Consider the following 14,679-nt stretch of genomic DNA (forward strand, 5'->3'; position numbering starts at 1 on the left):
ATAGTCAGAATGGAGTGTATAAACTGCATTGGACTTCAGTGTTCCATCTGGAGAGAGAATTCTCTCACTGCTGTATGGTCCCCCACACTGAAGGGTGTTTACCTGTTGCTACTGTGAATATTTCAGCTATTTAGGGAGCTGTGACAATGCTTTTTGCTTCCAAACTGCATTCTTGTCTGGAAAAGCTGAGAACATTCCTCTGGAGAGGAGAGGCTGAGTGAGATGGAGAGAGTAATGCTTATGAGTACAGCTGTTTATGGTCCTGAAAACAGTACATACAGTTCTTGTACATTTTATAGTGTCTTAATAATAATTATAAAATGCCTGTTAGATGATTTGGTGGAAGGTTGATTTGAGCATTAGGGAGGGCTGCATGGAACAGGCTTTTCTGTCCAATTTGCGTGCACCCAGTTTTGAAAAGTCAGGGGGTACTTAGCTATTTAATCAGAGATTAGACAACCTTCTTTTTTCCCTTCGTATGAGATTTTCCCTTCAAGATCACGTGCTGATTGAGCATTTGACTTGCCTGCAAAGAAGCAGATTTATGTTGCTGCTTCCAGATAGAATCCCTTGCTGTCACAAAGCTGTGCTAGTCTCCAGTGGGCACAGTCTACCATAGATCTCTGGGATGGATTAGGTCTAAGACAGTCCTGCATACACCTAAAGTTAAGAGGCCTCTTAAAGACTTATTTATCCCACCCTTGAAGAACTTGATCAGCCCAGTCAGCCCAAGCCTCAGTGGGTGGCCAGTAGCATTCAGATATGTGCACCACCGCCCACATTTTTGCATCTGAGTCTTGGTCTACACTATAGAATTAGGTCGGTGTAAGGCAGCTTATGTCTACCGAACTCTGTGTCTACACTGCAAAATTGCTCCCACCAATGTAAGTCACCCGCTATGCCAACCTTATAACTCCCCCGCCGAAGAGGCGTAGTGTGTAGGTCGATGTAGTTAGTGCGACACACTGCGTTATTTACATCACCTGGTGGCTGTCAGCCTTGCTCGGGGCTCACAACTGGAGGTCCCCTTCTCACCATCCTGGGGCTCAAAGCTAGAGCCTGGCAGCCCCAGGGCAAGAAGGCTCCAACTGTGAGCTGACGGGGGGGCATACTGTGGACATGAAACACTGCAGTAATTACTGCGGTGGCTGTACTTCACCTAATTTGGTAGCATGGACAAGACCCAACTCTCTGGACGCACCCTCCAGCTTCAGGGCCAGATCCTGTCCCATCTGCTCTGTTGGACTTGAAGCTGTTGTGGCACTCAGCACAGGTAGACAGTAACCAGACATGCCTGCTCTAGCAGCTTAGCAGCTGGCAGTTCAATTTCGGGCAGAGTGTCAACTAAATCACTTCAGTGTCTGTAAAAACCAGCAACAAGGAGGGGAAGGAAAAGGCCAATAACAAAAACATCTCTTGGCCACTTTCAGAACTTTTTTGTTTTTGTACCTTCTGATATTGGAACTAGTCACTGTTCAAACCAAAAATAAAGTTCGAAGCTGGGTTCGGAAACGTTGTGAAACCCTTGTGTTGTTGTTTTGACAGTGCAGAAGTAACTGCTCTGCTTTTGGATCTGCTTCTGCTGTAAAAGGTCTCTCCCTTTTTTCCATTAGAGAATGTCATTAGACTTGGAGTAACCAGCTGACATCTAATAAAGTTCTGACTATTGAGTATGAGGCTCAGGGACTTACCCTCATTCACACATAGTAATGTTAAGAATGCAGCCAGTTAGTGCCCTGTCTCTCTCTGCTGTGAAGTATGGGAACAGCAGTCATTCTAATCTTGGGGAGAGGCTCTTTGGTTGTGGAGGGAACGGAGGAATGGTCCCAGTGGAAAAGAAACATTAATAGATTCTGTCTACACTTCTCTTCCCAGGGCTGCCAGCGGATTGTAGAGGACTGGCAGAGAATACTTATGGTCCGGTCTCTTGTTGTCAACCCCCACGAGGACATGAGAACTTGGCTCAAATACGCCAGCCTATGTGGCAAGAGTGGAAGACTGGTGAGTCGGAGGATTGTGGGAAACCACTGTCACCAGGGGACAAATAGTCATCCTAAGAGAGACTTACAGCCGAGTCCTGTTCCCATGCTGGGTCTGAAAACTTCAGTGTAATAGTGTTAGTATTATTAATACTTGGCTCTTACTTTGAACTTTCCTTTGTATCTAGATAGTTATGTTAGTATCATTGTTATGCTCCTAGTTTGGGTAATAACCTCAATAATATTTATTACCAACAAGATACATAAACCACAAAGAATTCCCACTCTTTATTGGCTACTGATGTGAAAACATAACATCTAGGGCCAGGAGAAAACATATGGTCTGTTGTGGGGAGGGGGCGGCTGTCCTTGTAAATACAGAAAATAGTAATCAGGCTGCTGGAGTATGTATCTCTCCATAACCCTCAATACAGATAACAGCGGTAACAGTTCACTCTTAAGTTTTACCACATCACATCCCTCTCCCCTGTGTATTGATACAGTTGCTTACTGCTTTCTGACAACTTGTTCCATGTCCCAGCTGGCCTTTGAGCGCAGAAGCTTGTTCTAAATTGCACCAGAGCCACTGTTCTCTGCCTCAATCCATAACCTCTAGTTTGGCAGCTATTGTGAACTGGGTTCTATGCTGAGAATGTCAGTGTAAATGATGAAATACTAACACAAGGTACGCGGAGAGACTGTGTGACCTGGGGCTACTTCTCCACAGTGACCATGCAGAATTGTTAAATCAGACATTATATATGAAACTCACATGGGCATACAGTGGAAGTGCACGTGTTCCAGTGCACAGCTGCCCTTTCTGCATGACATGAAATGCCTATGTCCGCCTTAGTACAGAGAAGCAATGTCGCTTTACAAGACTGTTAGGAAGAAGGGACTGTAGAGGTGAGAGTAAGCGTGTTATAACCTGTTTTTTTCTTTGCCATTCTTTCAAGGCTTTGGCCCACAAGACACTTGTACTACTCCTGGGAGTAGATCCATCTCGACAGCTGGATCACCCATTGCCAACTGTTCATCCCCAAGTGACCTATGCCTATATGAAACACATGTGGAAGAGTGCCCGCAAGGTACATGTTGTTTAAAACCTCAGAATCCTTTCCACTCTCAGTTGCTCCGTTTTCAGTTTCTTGCGGTCTCATAGCTACTAGCTCTCTAGTCCCCAAGGAACCAAACCAGGCTGCAGCTGATGATGATAATGATCTTACCCAAAAAAAGGCAAATAAATAATTTTATTTTAATTTGGGAAAATCGTTTTCAAGACTTATTAAAAATCCTAAAGGAGCACAGAGGATCTAAACCCAATTTGCTTTCTTTTGATTTCAAGTGCTCAAAATAAATCAGCAGCAGTTTCCTGAGAGGTGCAAAGAAGCATCAGAGGTAGGTGTGATGCCCTTGCCAGGGTTTTTACCTACTTGCTGATGTATGGTGTGCTCCCAGCCACCCCATCACAAGGTTACCAAAACTGCCATCTCCCAAATCATGCCCATTTGTGCCCACCTGGCTATCCCCTGATCAGGGCTGTAGGCTGACAGAGCGAAGGGGCTTATCATCATGTCATAACTTTAGTCCCAGATTTGGACCTTAGCGTCCAAAATATGGGGGTTAGCATGAAAACCTCCAAGCTTAGTTACCAGCTTGGACCTGGTACTTGCTGCCACCACCCAAAAAATTAGAGTGTTTTGGGGCACTCTGGTCCCCCTGAAAAACCTTCCCTGGGGACCCCAAGACCCAAATCCCTTGAGTCTCACAACAAAGGGAAATAATCCTTTTTCCCTTCCCCCCTCCAGGTGCTCCTGGAGAGATACACAGACACAAGCTCTGTGAATCCAAACAGAGTGACTCTCCCTCTCCGTTTCCAGTCCTGGAAACAAAAGCACTTTCCTCTTCACCCAGAGGGAATGCAAAATCAGGCTAGCAAATCCAACACACACAGATCTCCCCCTGATTTCTTCCTCCCACCAATTCCCTGGTGAGTACAGACTCAATTTCCCTGAAATTTCCCAGAAAAGAAAACTCCCAACAGGTCTCAGAAAGAAAGCTTTATATAAAAAGAAAGAAAATACATACAAATGGTCTCTCTGTATTAAGGTGACAAAATACAGGGTCAATTGCTTAGAAGAAATATTGAATAAACAGCCTTATTCAAAAAGAATACAAATCAAAGCACTCCAGCACTTATATTCATGCAAATACCAAACAAAAGAAACCATATAACTTACTATCTGTTCTCTTTGTCCTTACACTTAGAAACAGAAGACTAGAAAGCAGAAACTACTTCTCCAAAGCTCAGAGAAAGCAGGCAGACAGGAAAAAAAAAACTCAGACACAAACTTCCCTCCACCCAGAGTTGAAAAAAATTCGGTTTCCTGATTGGTCCTCTGGTCAGGTGCTTCAGGTGAAAGAGACATTAACCCTTAGCTATCTGTTTATGACACATCACCACAAGGTGCCCCGGAATTATAGTCTGACAGTCACACATGTACCTCACGGTGATGGCCAGTAAAAAAAAAAGAAGAAAACTAGTTGCAACCTCAATAAAGAAAAGGCAAAATAGATTTTTGTGATGGGCATGGATGAAAACATTCAACGGATGAAAACATCCAACCAAGAGGCATCTGGAAAGTACCTAGGGCTTTGTAGAGAGAACAACTTGGTTGTGAGGAGCCTGGGATGAAGGTTCTAACATTGCAACACAGAGAGAGTTTACATACTCAAATCGAGTAAGCTCTAAACTGGGTGACTTAGCTTTTTTTAATATATATTAAAACCTCTGTTTATTCTCAAATGTTGAAATGTAGCATTTTTCATAGAATCATAGATTAGGGTTGGAAGGGACCTCAGGAGATCATCTAGTCCAACCCCCTGCTCAAAGCAGGACCAATCCCCAACTGACCCCCTCAAGGATTGAACTCACAACCCTGGGTTCTACCACATCTTTCTCAGTTTTTTCTGTCTTTGGGCTTGCCAGCTCTGGGACCGTGCCATTTGCAAGCACTTAGCCTACCCCTCTTCCATTAAATGTAAAAAGCAGAAGGAGCTGCCTATGTGTAGAACAAAGTGCAACTCACTTTTGCACCAGAGTAGTCTCCTACTCTATTCAATAAATGCCATGAGGTATCTCCATGGTATCATTCTCTGTCATACCTCCAGGTATATCTCTTCTCCACTGACTGCCTATGTAAGGGAAGGGGGACCTCTGATTAATGCTTTCAAGTCTTCTACTTAATCTGTGATGGAGAAAGAGGATGCTTGGTAGGCAAGATGTGAGGGACAGTTGTAGAGAGCATCATGAAGAAGGTGTGCACAGAGTAAGAAGCACCTGGAGAAAGGGTTGTATAGCATATGAAAGAGGAAAAAGGGGCATGAGAGCACAGGAGGAAGCTGAGACAAGATTATGCAGGGTCATGAGAGCAAGGCTCTTCAGTATGACACAACAGAAGACTGTGAAGATTGAAGGAGAGGGAGGACAGGATCAGACACATCCCCTCCAATACCTGAGCTGTTCTCTCTCTTTATTGCATTATATAGCCTCTTTGGTGCAGGGGCTATGCCTCTCTGTTTCTAGTTTATGAAGCTCTGTGCATATTTACAGTGCTGTTTAAGCAATACCTCATCCCAAGGATAGTATTCGAACTGCATGTAAGGTTCAGCATTGCTTGTGAGCTCTGTTCTGCTTGGAGACACGGACCCATGACTATTAAATAGGTTCTTTGCACACCTTTTAAATGTAAGTGCTTGATTTTTGAAATGCAGGCTAGAGCTGCAGCACTGTCATAGCAGAAGCCAGGTTACAATGTGACAGGGACTGCAATCTAGAAAATTTGGATGCCTGCGCCTATCTGGACAAAACATTAAAAATGTGGGAACATTCTTATATTGCTGGAGGATGGACTACGTGATCGAATGGTGGTTGGGTTTTTTTATTTATGTATCTGTGAAATAAAATCACAGACATATGGCTGGTTGTAGAATGTTATGTGGCCAGGCATGTAACCTCGATGTGGGACCCTGTATGACTTTTAGTGCAGATCTGTAGTTGTGGAAGACTGAGTTTTCTCCTGGTACGCTCAGGTTTGGAATAAGTCATAACTTGCCTGAAACTTGCTCTGTTGTTAATTATCTACTTCTAACTTGACAACTCCCAAATCCACTGAAAGACAAAATGAGGTCTAGATGGTGAGCTTCCACTCTGAACCTATTGACTAATATTAGACTTTCTCATAGATGTGGTGTAGGGAGAGAATAAACCCCACAGAGCCTCTCCAAACAAAGACTTTTGCCAACCACTGCAGGCCAAAGCGATTCCTCCCACTGCAAAACTGCACATTGATTTATAAATCCACTTGTTTAAATAAACTGCCCACTTTGATACTCTGGAGTACATTGCCTTAGAATTCATGTCAATTGAAGCAGAAGAGTTTTATTCTGTATAGTGACATGAGGAAGCAGATTGCCAGGCATGGGTAGGAATGGGAGGTGGGAGCATCAGGTTTTTAAAAGTATATCTTCACCCATTCTAGATAAACCTTAGTTACATTCAGCGGAAGAGTACTACCAGTTTACTGGCACATACTTAATGGGGATGGGTATCTTATTAGCCACATAAAGATTCCTGTGCTATCCCTGTGTTCGGATTACCAGCATGACAATTTTCCATGTTCTGCCTCTCGGTTAAAACTCTTTTTTCCCCTGATGGTTGATTGAATTCAGCATGCTGAAAAGTAAGGTTGACATTTGCACTGAGCTGATGAGTCGTTGCAATTCAGGTATCTCCTGTCTCACCCTCTTAAATAGCTCCGTTAATGAGAAAAATGCTCATTCCCATTGACAGAAGAGAAACAAATTGGCCTCTTAATAGCACATTGTGCAGTTCCTGACCTGAAGTGACCTTTTAAATTTCAAGGGCTTTAGCTTTAATCGCTTCCAGTGGAGCGCAGACACCTCTTTTGACATTTAACTTCAATTTTTCTTGCTTTTAATTTTTTTTCATTGAGTTGAAAGTATTTTTTCCCAAATCTTGCTATCAGGAGCTGCTTCCACAATTAACTCTCTCTAACCCATCAGAAAAAGAGCCATGTGCTGTTCCATGAGGCTTCCAAAATAACTGCAGACAAATCTGGACCTTTCAACTAGTAAAAGATCTAAAATACTTCAGGACTGGCGCTATGGGCCAGGCCTAGAGTCTGAGGGGAGAAGAGGGAAGCCCGAGAAGCTGCAAGTTTCCTTAGGCAGTTGTTCCTCAAACCAGTGTTCTCCTGCAGAGTGTGTTATAGATGGGCTTCCCGTAATCTCTGGTACCATCAATCTGCTTGCCATTTTGACATATTTACAGATGACAAAGTCCCTCCTAAATTTGGTGGGCCACCAGATTATGTAAGAATGCGTGCTCTACATTTGCCACCTCTTTGCTTCCAAGTGAAGTTCAGGGTGCTGGTTACATTCATTGAAGTCCTGGATAATCTGAGACCTGCCTCTATGTCCTATGGCAAATCAGCTGAGAGATTTTTGTTCGATTCCTAGGATCACGTTTTCCAGGCCCAGCAGTAGACCCTTCTTAGTCGAAGGTTCTCATTTGTAGAGTTGACTTTGTCAAGTCGCCAGAGCCAGGTTTTGTTGACATGAAGAGCATAGTGCTAGGGCATGTCTCTACAGCCAGGCTTTTGGCTGAACGTATGAGATGAAGGTAAGTCCACTGAAGATAAGTCCTGAGTAGCAGTTCAGTTGCCAGATTTGTGAGGTGGTGATTCAAGATTCATGCATGGTAAAGACTGATAGGTGCCATGAAAGAACATAGAATAAATCCATTTATACATCCATCATATAAAGCAGAGTTACTCCATATGGGTGTAAATGGTTAGAGGGCCTTGAGGGGAAAATGAAGATCTGCTCTGGCTTCCAGGAATACCTGTATTTCCAATAGATCGCCTTCTCCCTTGTGAAGCTGTACTTAACCTGTACATTCACACTGTCGACATCTGATTGCAGATCGATGCCTTCCAGCATATGCAGCACTTTGTGCAGACAATGCAGGAACAAGCACAGCATGCCATCGCAACTGAAGACCAGCAGCACAAGCAGGAACTTCACAAACTCATGGCACGGTTAGTACGGTGTCCTTTGAAGTTCAGTGCCTGGTTATTGCCACCAACGCAGATTCTGAGGTTGCAGAATCCTTACAGAAAATACATGAACAGTAATTCCACTTAGAATGGGGAGGGCCAGAGTTGTCTTCCTTTTGCTGATAGAGTCTGGTTGTGTTATGTCACATGCCTGCAGGGCCAGCTTCAGGCACCAGCCCAGCAAGCAGCTGCTTGGGGCAGCCAACGGTGAGGGGTGGCACATCTGGGTCTTCAGCGGCAATTCGGTGGCGGGTCCCTCACTCCCTCTCGGAGCGAAGGACCAGCTGCCGAATTGCCGCCGAAGACTGATGCAACAGCGGTAGAGCTATAGATTAGTGATCGTGACTATTTTCTTTTTTTTTCTTTTTGCTGCTTGGGGCGGCAAAAACCCTGGAGCCGGCCCTACATGCCTGTCCAGTGTGTAATTTCAGCAGCTAAACCTTCTGCAAATTCAGAATGCTGAATGACATTGGTTAATGACACTGAGACATCATTTAAGCAAGCTTGTGTTTGTCTCAGGCAGCTGGTTGTATTTTTCCTGCTGTGTGGCTGATTGATTGAAGAAGCCAGAGATCCCAGCATGACTAATTCTTTGTTTTTGGAGGGTTCTAGTCAGCAGTAAAGAAACACTTCCACGTGGGTAGCTCAGCCTGGTGCATCCAGGCTTCTGGCAGCTCAGGCACCTGATGCAGCTGTGTTTCTGGCAACCGGGTGCCCAGCTTGAGGTAGCCTCTTAAAAAATAGTGTTACGTTAAAAATACCTTTAGTAAAAATGTCAGGTTCCCTTCTGAGTTCTTGGGGCCTGAAGATTTTATCATTTCCTGTTCGAGTAAGAAACTGAATGATCAAAAGATGATGATGTTTTACTGCTGAATGGAACTTTAAAAAGGACCTTTATTTTTTCTTAACTGTATATTATTTCCAGAATGAGAGTTTTATAACAGCCATTCTCTTCCCAGGCCACCTGTAGTGATCCAGCTTGAAAGGCAAGTGCTGATGAGTTCAGCACTTAATTTTTCCTTTGTAACACTCATTGAAAATTGAAACAGGTAGAAAGGACTGGGCTGCATTATTGTGGCACTTAAAGCTTCCTGAGGGAACTAAGCATTAAACCTCTCAGAGCATCCCTCCTGTTGCAATGAACATATTTTATTTCCTGTCTTCGGGGCAGGAGTGAACAATGATTCTTAGCTCTGGCCAAGACTAGTCTCCATGCACCCTAGCGACTGGTTTTCATAGTGCATTCCCTCAGGGTCTGCTGGCGGTGAGTGGGTTATGTGATGCTTTTATCTGTGGCCACTCAGTACGTTATGTCAGGTACCTCATACAGTGACAGTGTCCCCTGTATTGTGATTTTCATATGAGGATTTCAGAACATTTTATGAACATTAATTAAGTCTCCCGATGCCCCTGTGGGACACTTATTATCCTCATCTTATAATTGGGTATACTGAGGCGCAGAGAGTTTGTGACTTGCCCAGAATCAAAGCAAGTTAGCAGCAAAGTTTACAAACAGAACTTTTGGAGTCTTGACCCTCGTGAGCTACTTTAACGACAGAGTAGCTCTTCTCCATCTGTGTTTAAAGGTGGCTTATTGAATGGGTTTCCAGATCATTCTTTTCAGAGCTTGGACAAGAATTCTGCATTTAAAACCGACAGTCTGATTTTGAAGTGCTTGTTCTGTTTTTGGGTTGTTAATTTCCCTGGCTTTTTCAGGTGTTTCCTGAAACTGGGCGAGTGGCAGCTTAATCTGCAAGGCATCAATGAGAGCACTATCCCCAAAGTCCTGCAGTACTACAGTGCCTCAACCGAGCACGATGGCAACTGGTACAAGGTAGACGAGGAGAGAACTCAGTACTAACCCGTGGAGGCAATACAAGGAGTCCTGTATCCCAAAATACAACACAGCCTTGTGTGGCCCATATAACCTTCTGCCCTCTTAAACTAGGTTAGACACTGGTATATCACTGACCTCAGCGGAAGTGACCCTGCAGCTCAGGTCAAAATGCAACCGCTGATGTATGCTGACCAGTGGAACAGGACTGCAGTTCAACCCGTGCTGTCACATTTGAGATCTTCTCTCTTGTGGGTTAATTATGGCTGCTGGGGGGAAGGGGGGAAATTAATCTCTGAGGAAGTGTTTAAACTTGCTCCACTATGTCTTGTAATTCTATAGGATTTCCACTTTGAAGCCTGAAGCTCCTTTGAGAACTAAAAGTGTTCCTACACATTTGAGACCAGATATCCCCTTGGGGAGCCTGCTCCTCACCACATACCCTTCTGTCTCTCCCTCATTGTCCTCTCCTTGTATTTCATTTCCTCTCGTCCTTCGATGAACTAGATGTGGAGAGAGGAGTCTAATTTAATTCTGCTGCAGCAGGGATCCTTTAATCACTAGAAAGTGGGGGCGGTGTAGAAGCTTCATCGTTCCTCGGATTCCTGTTGATATTCTGCTCCCCCATCGGCAGGCCTGGCACGCCTGGGCAGTGATGAACTTTGAGGCTGTGCTTCACTACAAACATCAGAACCAGGCCAGAGATGAGAAGAAGAAACTGCGTCATGCCAGTGGAGCCAGCATCACCAGCGCCAACACAGAGGGCAGCAACAGCGACAGCGAGGCAGAGAGCACAGAGAACAGTCCCATTCCATCTCCTGTGCAAAAGAAAGTCACTGAGGTACGGCCCTCCCTGCCTGCTGGGGATGAGTGACGCCGCTTGGTGGGTGAAGTGATTCAAAGGCATATCATACAACTTTCCTTTCTGAGAAGTGTCTAATGACACATATTATAGGAGGTATAATTTGAAGCAAAAAGTTTTAGTAGATCTTAGTGTTTTATGATTTTTGCCCATAAATTCAAGTATAATAAGAACCTTAGCAGCTGTTGCACTGCAGGGGAGGCAGTGAGGAAAGAACAGGGGGTACCTATGTATTCGCTGCAAGGGTGGGAAGTAGGTGTGGGCTTAAGTATAGAGTACTGGGTGCTGGAGTACATGAATATGTCCAGTGGGAGTGAGGGCTAGAGACAGGGTTGGTGTGAATCATATGCATGCCTGCATATATTTGTTCCCTCCCCTCTGCTCAGAATTCATGAGGGCAGCCTGCAGGCTGAGAGACACATGTTCAGCTTGCACTCCATTTCCTACAGCCTTCCCACTGATACTACATCCTTCACCTCAGATGCTTTTGTAGAACTAAGGCACTCTTTTCATTCCCACAGGATTTGTCCAGGACCCTCTTGCTGTATACAGTCCCTGCTGTCCAGGGTTTCTTCCGCTCTATCTCTCTGTCTCGAGGCAACAATCTACAAGACACTCTCAGGTACCTACTAAAGCACACACCAAACAAAATCAAGCTGCTAGTGATATACAGAACTCACTTACTTTGGGACTCCCTGTAACGTGTTCCTGCTCTCTTCACGTACAGCTAAACAAATCAAAGACTGAACATTCAGTCCAAGCTTGTTTATAACCACATGTTCTTGGTTGTGGGGAAGAAGGGACTGCTGTTGGTTCTGAAAACAAGACAACGGAATGTCCTGTTTTTCTTTCTTCAGAGTTCTTACTCTATGGTTTGACTATGGTCACTGGCCTGATGTCAATGAAGCTCTGGTTGAAGGGGTCAAGGCAATCCAAATAGACACCTGGCTGCAGGTATGGAGTTGGAGGGGCTGGGGTAGATTCCACTTCTTACCTAACTTTGTTCTTACCTAGCCCTTTGGAATTTCAATTACTGTAATATTCCAAATGGCACCCTGCAAATGGAACCTCTGTACGTGACCTGATGAGAGCAGGGTGCTTGCTCACAGTAGGAATTGTAAATCTTTTAATAAGCACCTTGGACAAATACTGAAGCAGCATGCCTGGATGCCTGTCTGATCTGATTAGTGCCAGAGAAGGAGAAAGGAGGAGAGATTTTAAAGTTAGAGATAACATGCAGTAATGGCGATGGGATGTGAAACCCTGCTGTGCTACTCTTCTGTAATCCAGACTCTCAGTCCGTTTCAGGATGGCTGTATAGACTATACTTCATACAAGAGACTCCACTTTTTATTTGCTTTACATTTACCGTTGTTCAAGATGTGGGAGAAGCCTGCAACAGTTTGTATGGGGAGTATCATCCACCACTGTGTGCAGGAATTAACATCTACCACAAGGGACTGGTTGCACATGATAGTCACATAGTTGTTCTGTACCTCTGACATCACCATTTGGATCTCTGTATTCTCTGTCTAGTTTGTAGAAGGCATGCTGGGATCTCTGGCTACTTTGCGGTGGATAAACAGAGCCTTTGAGGTCTCTGATGAGAGTGGATGGATTGAGCAGCTTGTGAACTATACATGCGAGTGTGACTGGGATCTTTATTTTCTCACCTTTGCTATCAGGTGATCCCTCAGCTCATTGCAAGAATCGATACCCCGCGGCCTTTAGTGGGGCGCCTTATTCACCAGCTCCTCACAGATATTGGAAGATATCACCCGCAGGTAAGCTATGGCCTGAGGAAGATTCTCAGTAGATTCTTGGTCAAACAAAGCTTTCTTATTCTATTAGATGTCTATAATGAAGGTGACTAGGGAGTGAAGGTCAGATGCTGGCACAGGACTGGTTATAGTTTATATCAGACAAGCTTTATTACTGCTACTTCTCCTGAATAGCTTTACTCATTTCCCTGAAAGATTTTTTCCCTCAGCCCCCTCACAGGAAAGATAGAAATGAGGGACAGATGAAACATGCAGCATTGAGACCAGACAGAATTTAAAGTCCTCTCTGTCTGTTGGGACACCTGATGGTGAAAATTGATTCCTTAAATTTAACTCCATTAAGTAATTGTTATTGGACAGTAGCTGCTAAAACTCTAGCTGCATTTCCTACCTTGGTGTAGAGAATCTGTCCCAGCATGCTGGGGAGAAGAATTTTCTGTTCCTCTTATCAGTTTGGCACTAGTTCATCACCACTGGAATTATCCTGCTACCCGATCAGTGAAAATCCAAGCATTTCAGATAGTGGGACTTTCTGGTGGAAAAACAAATGTGTTAATCCTTCAGTTATCCATTTCAATAAGGGAGTTACTTTTTCGGCCGCAAAATTCTGAGTAGACTAGTATTGAAGCAGGTTTGTCGCTTGGTTTCTACATGCTTGGACTTATTTTATTTTGTTTTAGTCTTGTTAGTCTCTTGATCTGTGCAGCCCCTGTTTATTACTGTGTGATGTCTGTCATAGGCTTTGATCTACCCCTTGACTGTAGCCTCTAAATCCACCACAACTGCACGCCACAATGCTGCCAATAAGATCCTGAAAAACATGTGTGAGCACAGTAACACTCTGGTACAGCAGGCAATGATGGTGAGTGCTGTGTGTATGGGCGATAAAGAATCATTCCAGGGACCGATGCACCAGCCATATTAAAGTTTTTTGGTCTGTTCTTGTAGCAATTTTCTCTCTCATTAAACCAAAGAAAAATGCCGGTTAGTTGATTCTGAGTATGATTAATTCATGGGGAAGGAATGATAGTGTTAGAGTACACAGTCTCCAGGAGACTTTCTAGTGTGATGGGATCATAAACTTTAAATATTGGGATTATGATGTTTGTCACAGATGAACCTGGGAGGTGAGGTGAATGGGGAAAGGGAATCATTGGCCCCATAAAGAGAAATGTTAATTTAATGAGAAAGGGAAACAGAACATCCCAAGTCTGACTTGTTTCTGGGGAAGGGTCAGTTTATCTTGATTGCTAAATTCTTGATGAATAACTGAAAGACAGGAATATATTACCAGGAAAACTTCATGTGATTGCAAACATACTGGCAGGTGAGCAAATCGGTTTATAGTAGTCCAGGAGGGTACTCACAGGAGAAAGTTTATCAAGTAGACAATTGGGAAAAGTTTGCGTGGCATCCTGTAGCCACCAGCAGGGAGTAGGTGAAATCAAGGTGAAAGTAGTCTCATACTTTTAAGCCTCTCTGCGTCCATGCGATTTTTTTCCCCCATAGGAATTTATTATCTTCCCTCTCCTAATCCAGGTGAGTGAAGAGCTGATCCGTGTAGCCATCCTCTGGCATGAGATGTGGCATGAAGGGCTGGAAGAGGCATCCCGTCTGTACTTTGGAGAGAGGAATGTGAAGGGAATGTTTGAGGTGCTGGAGCCTCTTCATGCTATGATGGAACGTGGGCCCCAGACCCTCAAGGAAACGTCTTTCAATCAGGTATCTGCTAGTAGAGTGCAGTCTGAGCTTCCTGTCGCCCCAAAAAACAGAACACCCTGCCTCAAAAACATTCCCAGCACCTTTTATCAAGGTAGTAAAAAAAGGCAATGGATTTTTTTATTATTGGATGGAGGGCTGCTGTGGGTGGCGCGTGTGTGTGTGTGTGTGTGTGTGTGTGTGTGTGTGTGTGTGTGTGTGTGTGTGTGTGTGTGTGTGTGTGTAGCTCTCTCTCTCTCAATCTTCTTAGAACTCTGGTTTTCCATTGTGGAAGCTCGACAGAGTGACTTCCCTCCTGTAGAGTAAAGCCTACCTCCAAAGAGTCCCAATTCGAGGCCCCTGAGGGGAGTTTTGACAGTCTCAC

General features: G+C 44.3%; 1 protein-coding gene across 6 annotated transcripts in view; it reads left to right on the forward strand.

The window, feature by feature from the left end:
- MTOR (mechanistic target of rapamycin kinase) overlaps nt 1–14,679 on the forward strand; it is a 105,095-nt gene that overhangs the window by 75,636 nt on the left and 14,780 nt on the right. For all 6 annotated transcript variants that reach the window (XM_030537233.1, XM_030537235.1, XM_030537234.1 and 3 more), the window contains 10 exons: nt 1,876–2,001; nt 2,936–3,067; nt 7,986–8,101; nt 9,836–9,953; nt 10,588–10,794; nt 11,337–11,437; nt 11,673–11,769; nt 12,501–12,599; nt 13,336–13,458; nt 14,136–14,318. In XM_030537233.1, coding sequence (XP_030393093.1) covers nt 1,876–2,001; nt 2,936–3,067; nt 7,986–8,101; nt 9,836–9,953; nt 10,588–10,794; nt 11,337–11,437; nt 11,673–11,769; nt 12,501–12,599; nt 13,336–13,458; nt 14,136–14,318 — 1,302 coding nt within the window. The remainder of the gene's footprint in view (nt 1–1,875; nt 2,002–2,935; nt 3,068–7,985; nt 8,102–9,835; nt 9,954–10,587; nt 10,795–11,336; nt 11,438–11,672; nt 11,770–12,500; nt 12,600–13,335; nt 13,459–14,135; nt 14,319–14,679) is intronic.

This window comes from Gopherus evgoodei, chromosome 18 (genome assembly GCF_007399415.2).
Source record: "Gopherus evgoodei ecotype Sinaloan lineage chromosome 18, rGopEvg1_v1.p, whole genome shotgun sequence".
In the NCBI taxonomy this organism is placed as follows: Eukaryota; Metazoa; Chordata; order Testudines; family Testudinidae; genus Gopherus; species Gopherus evgoodei.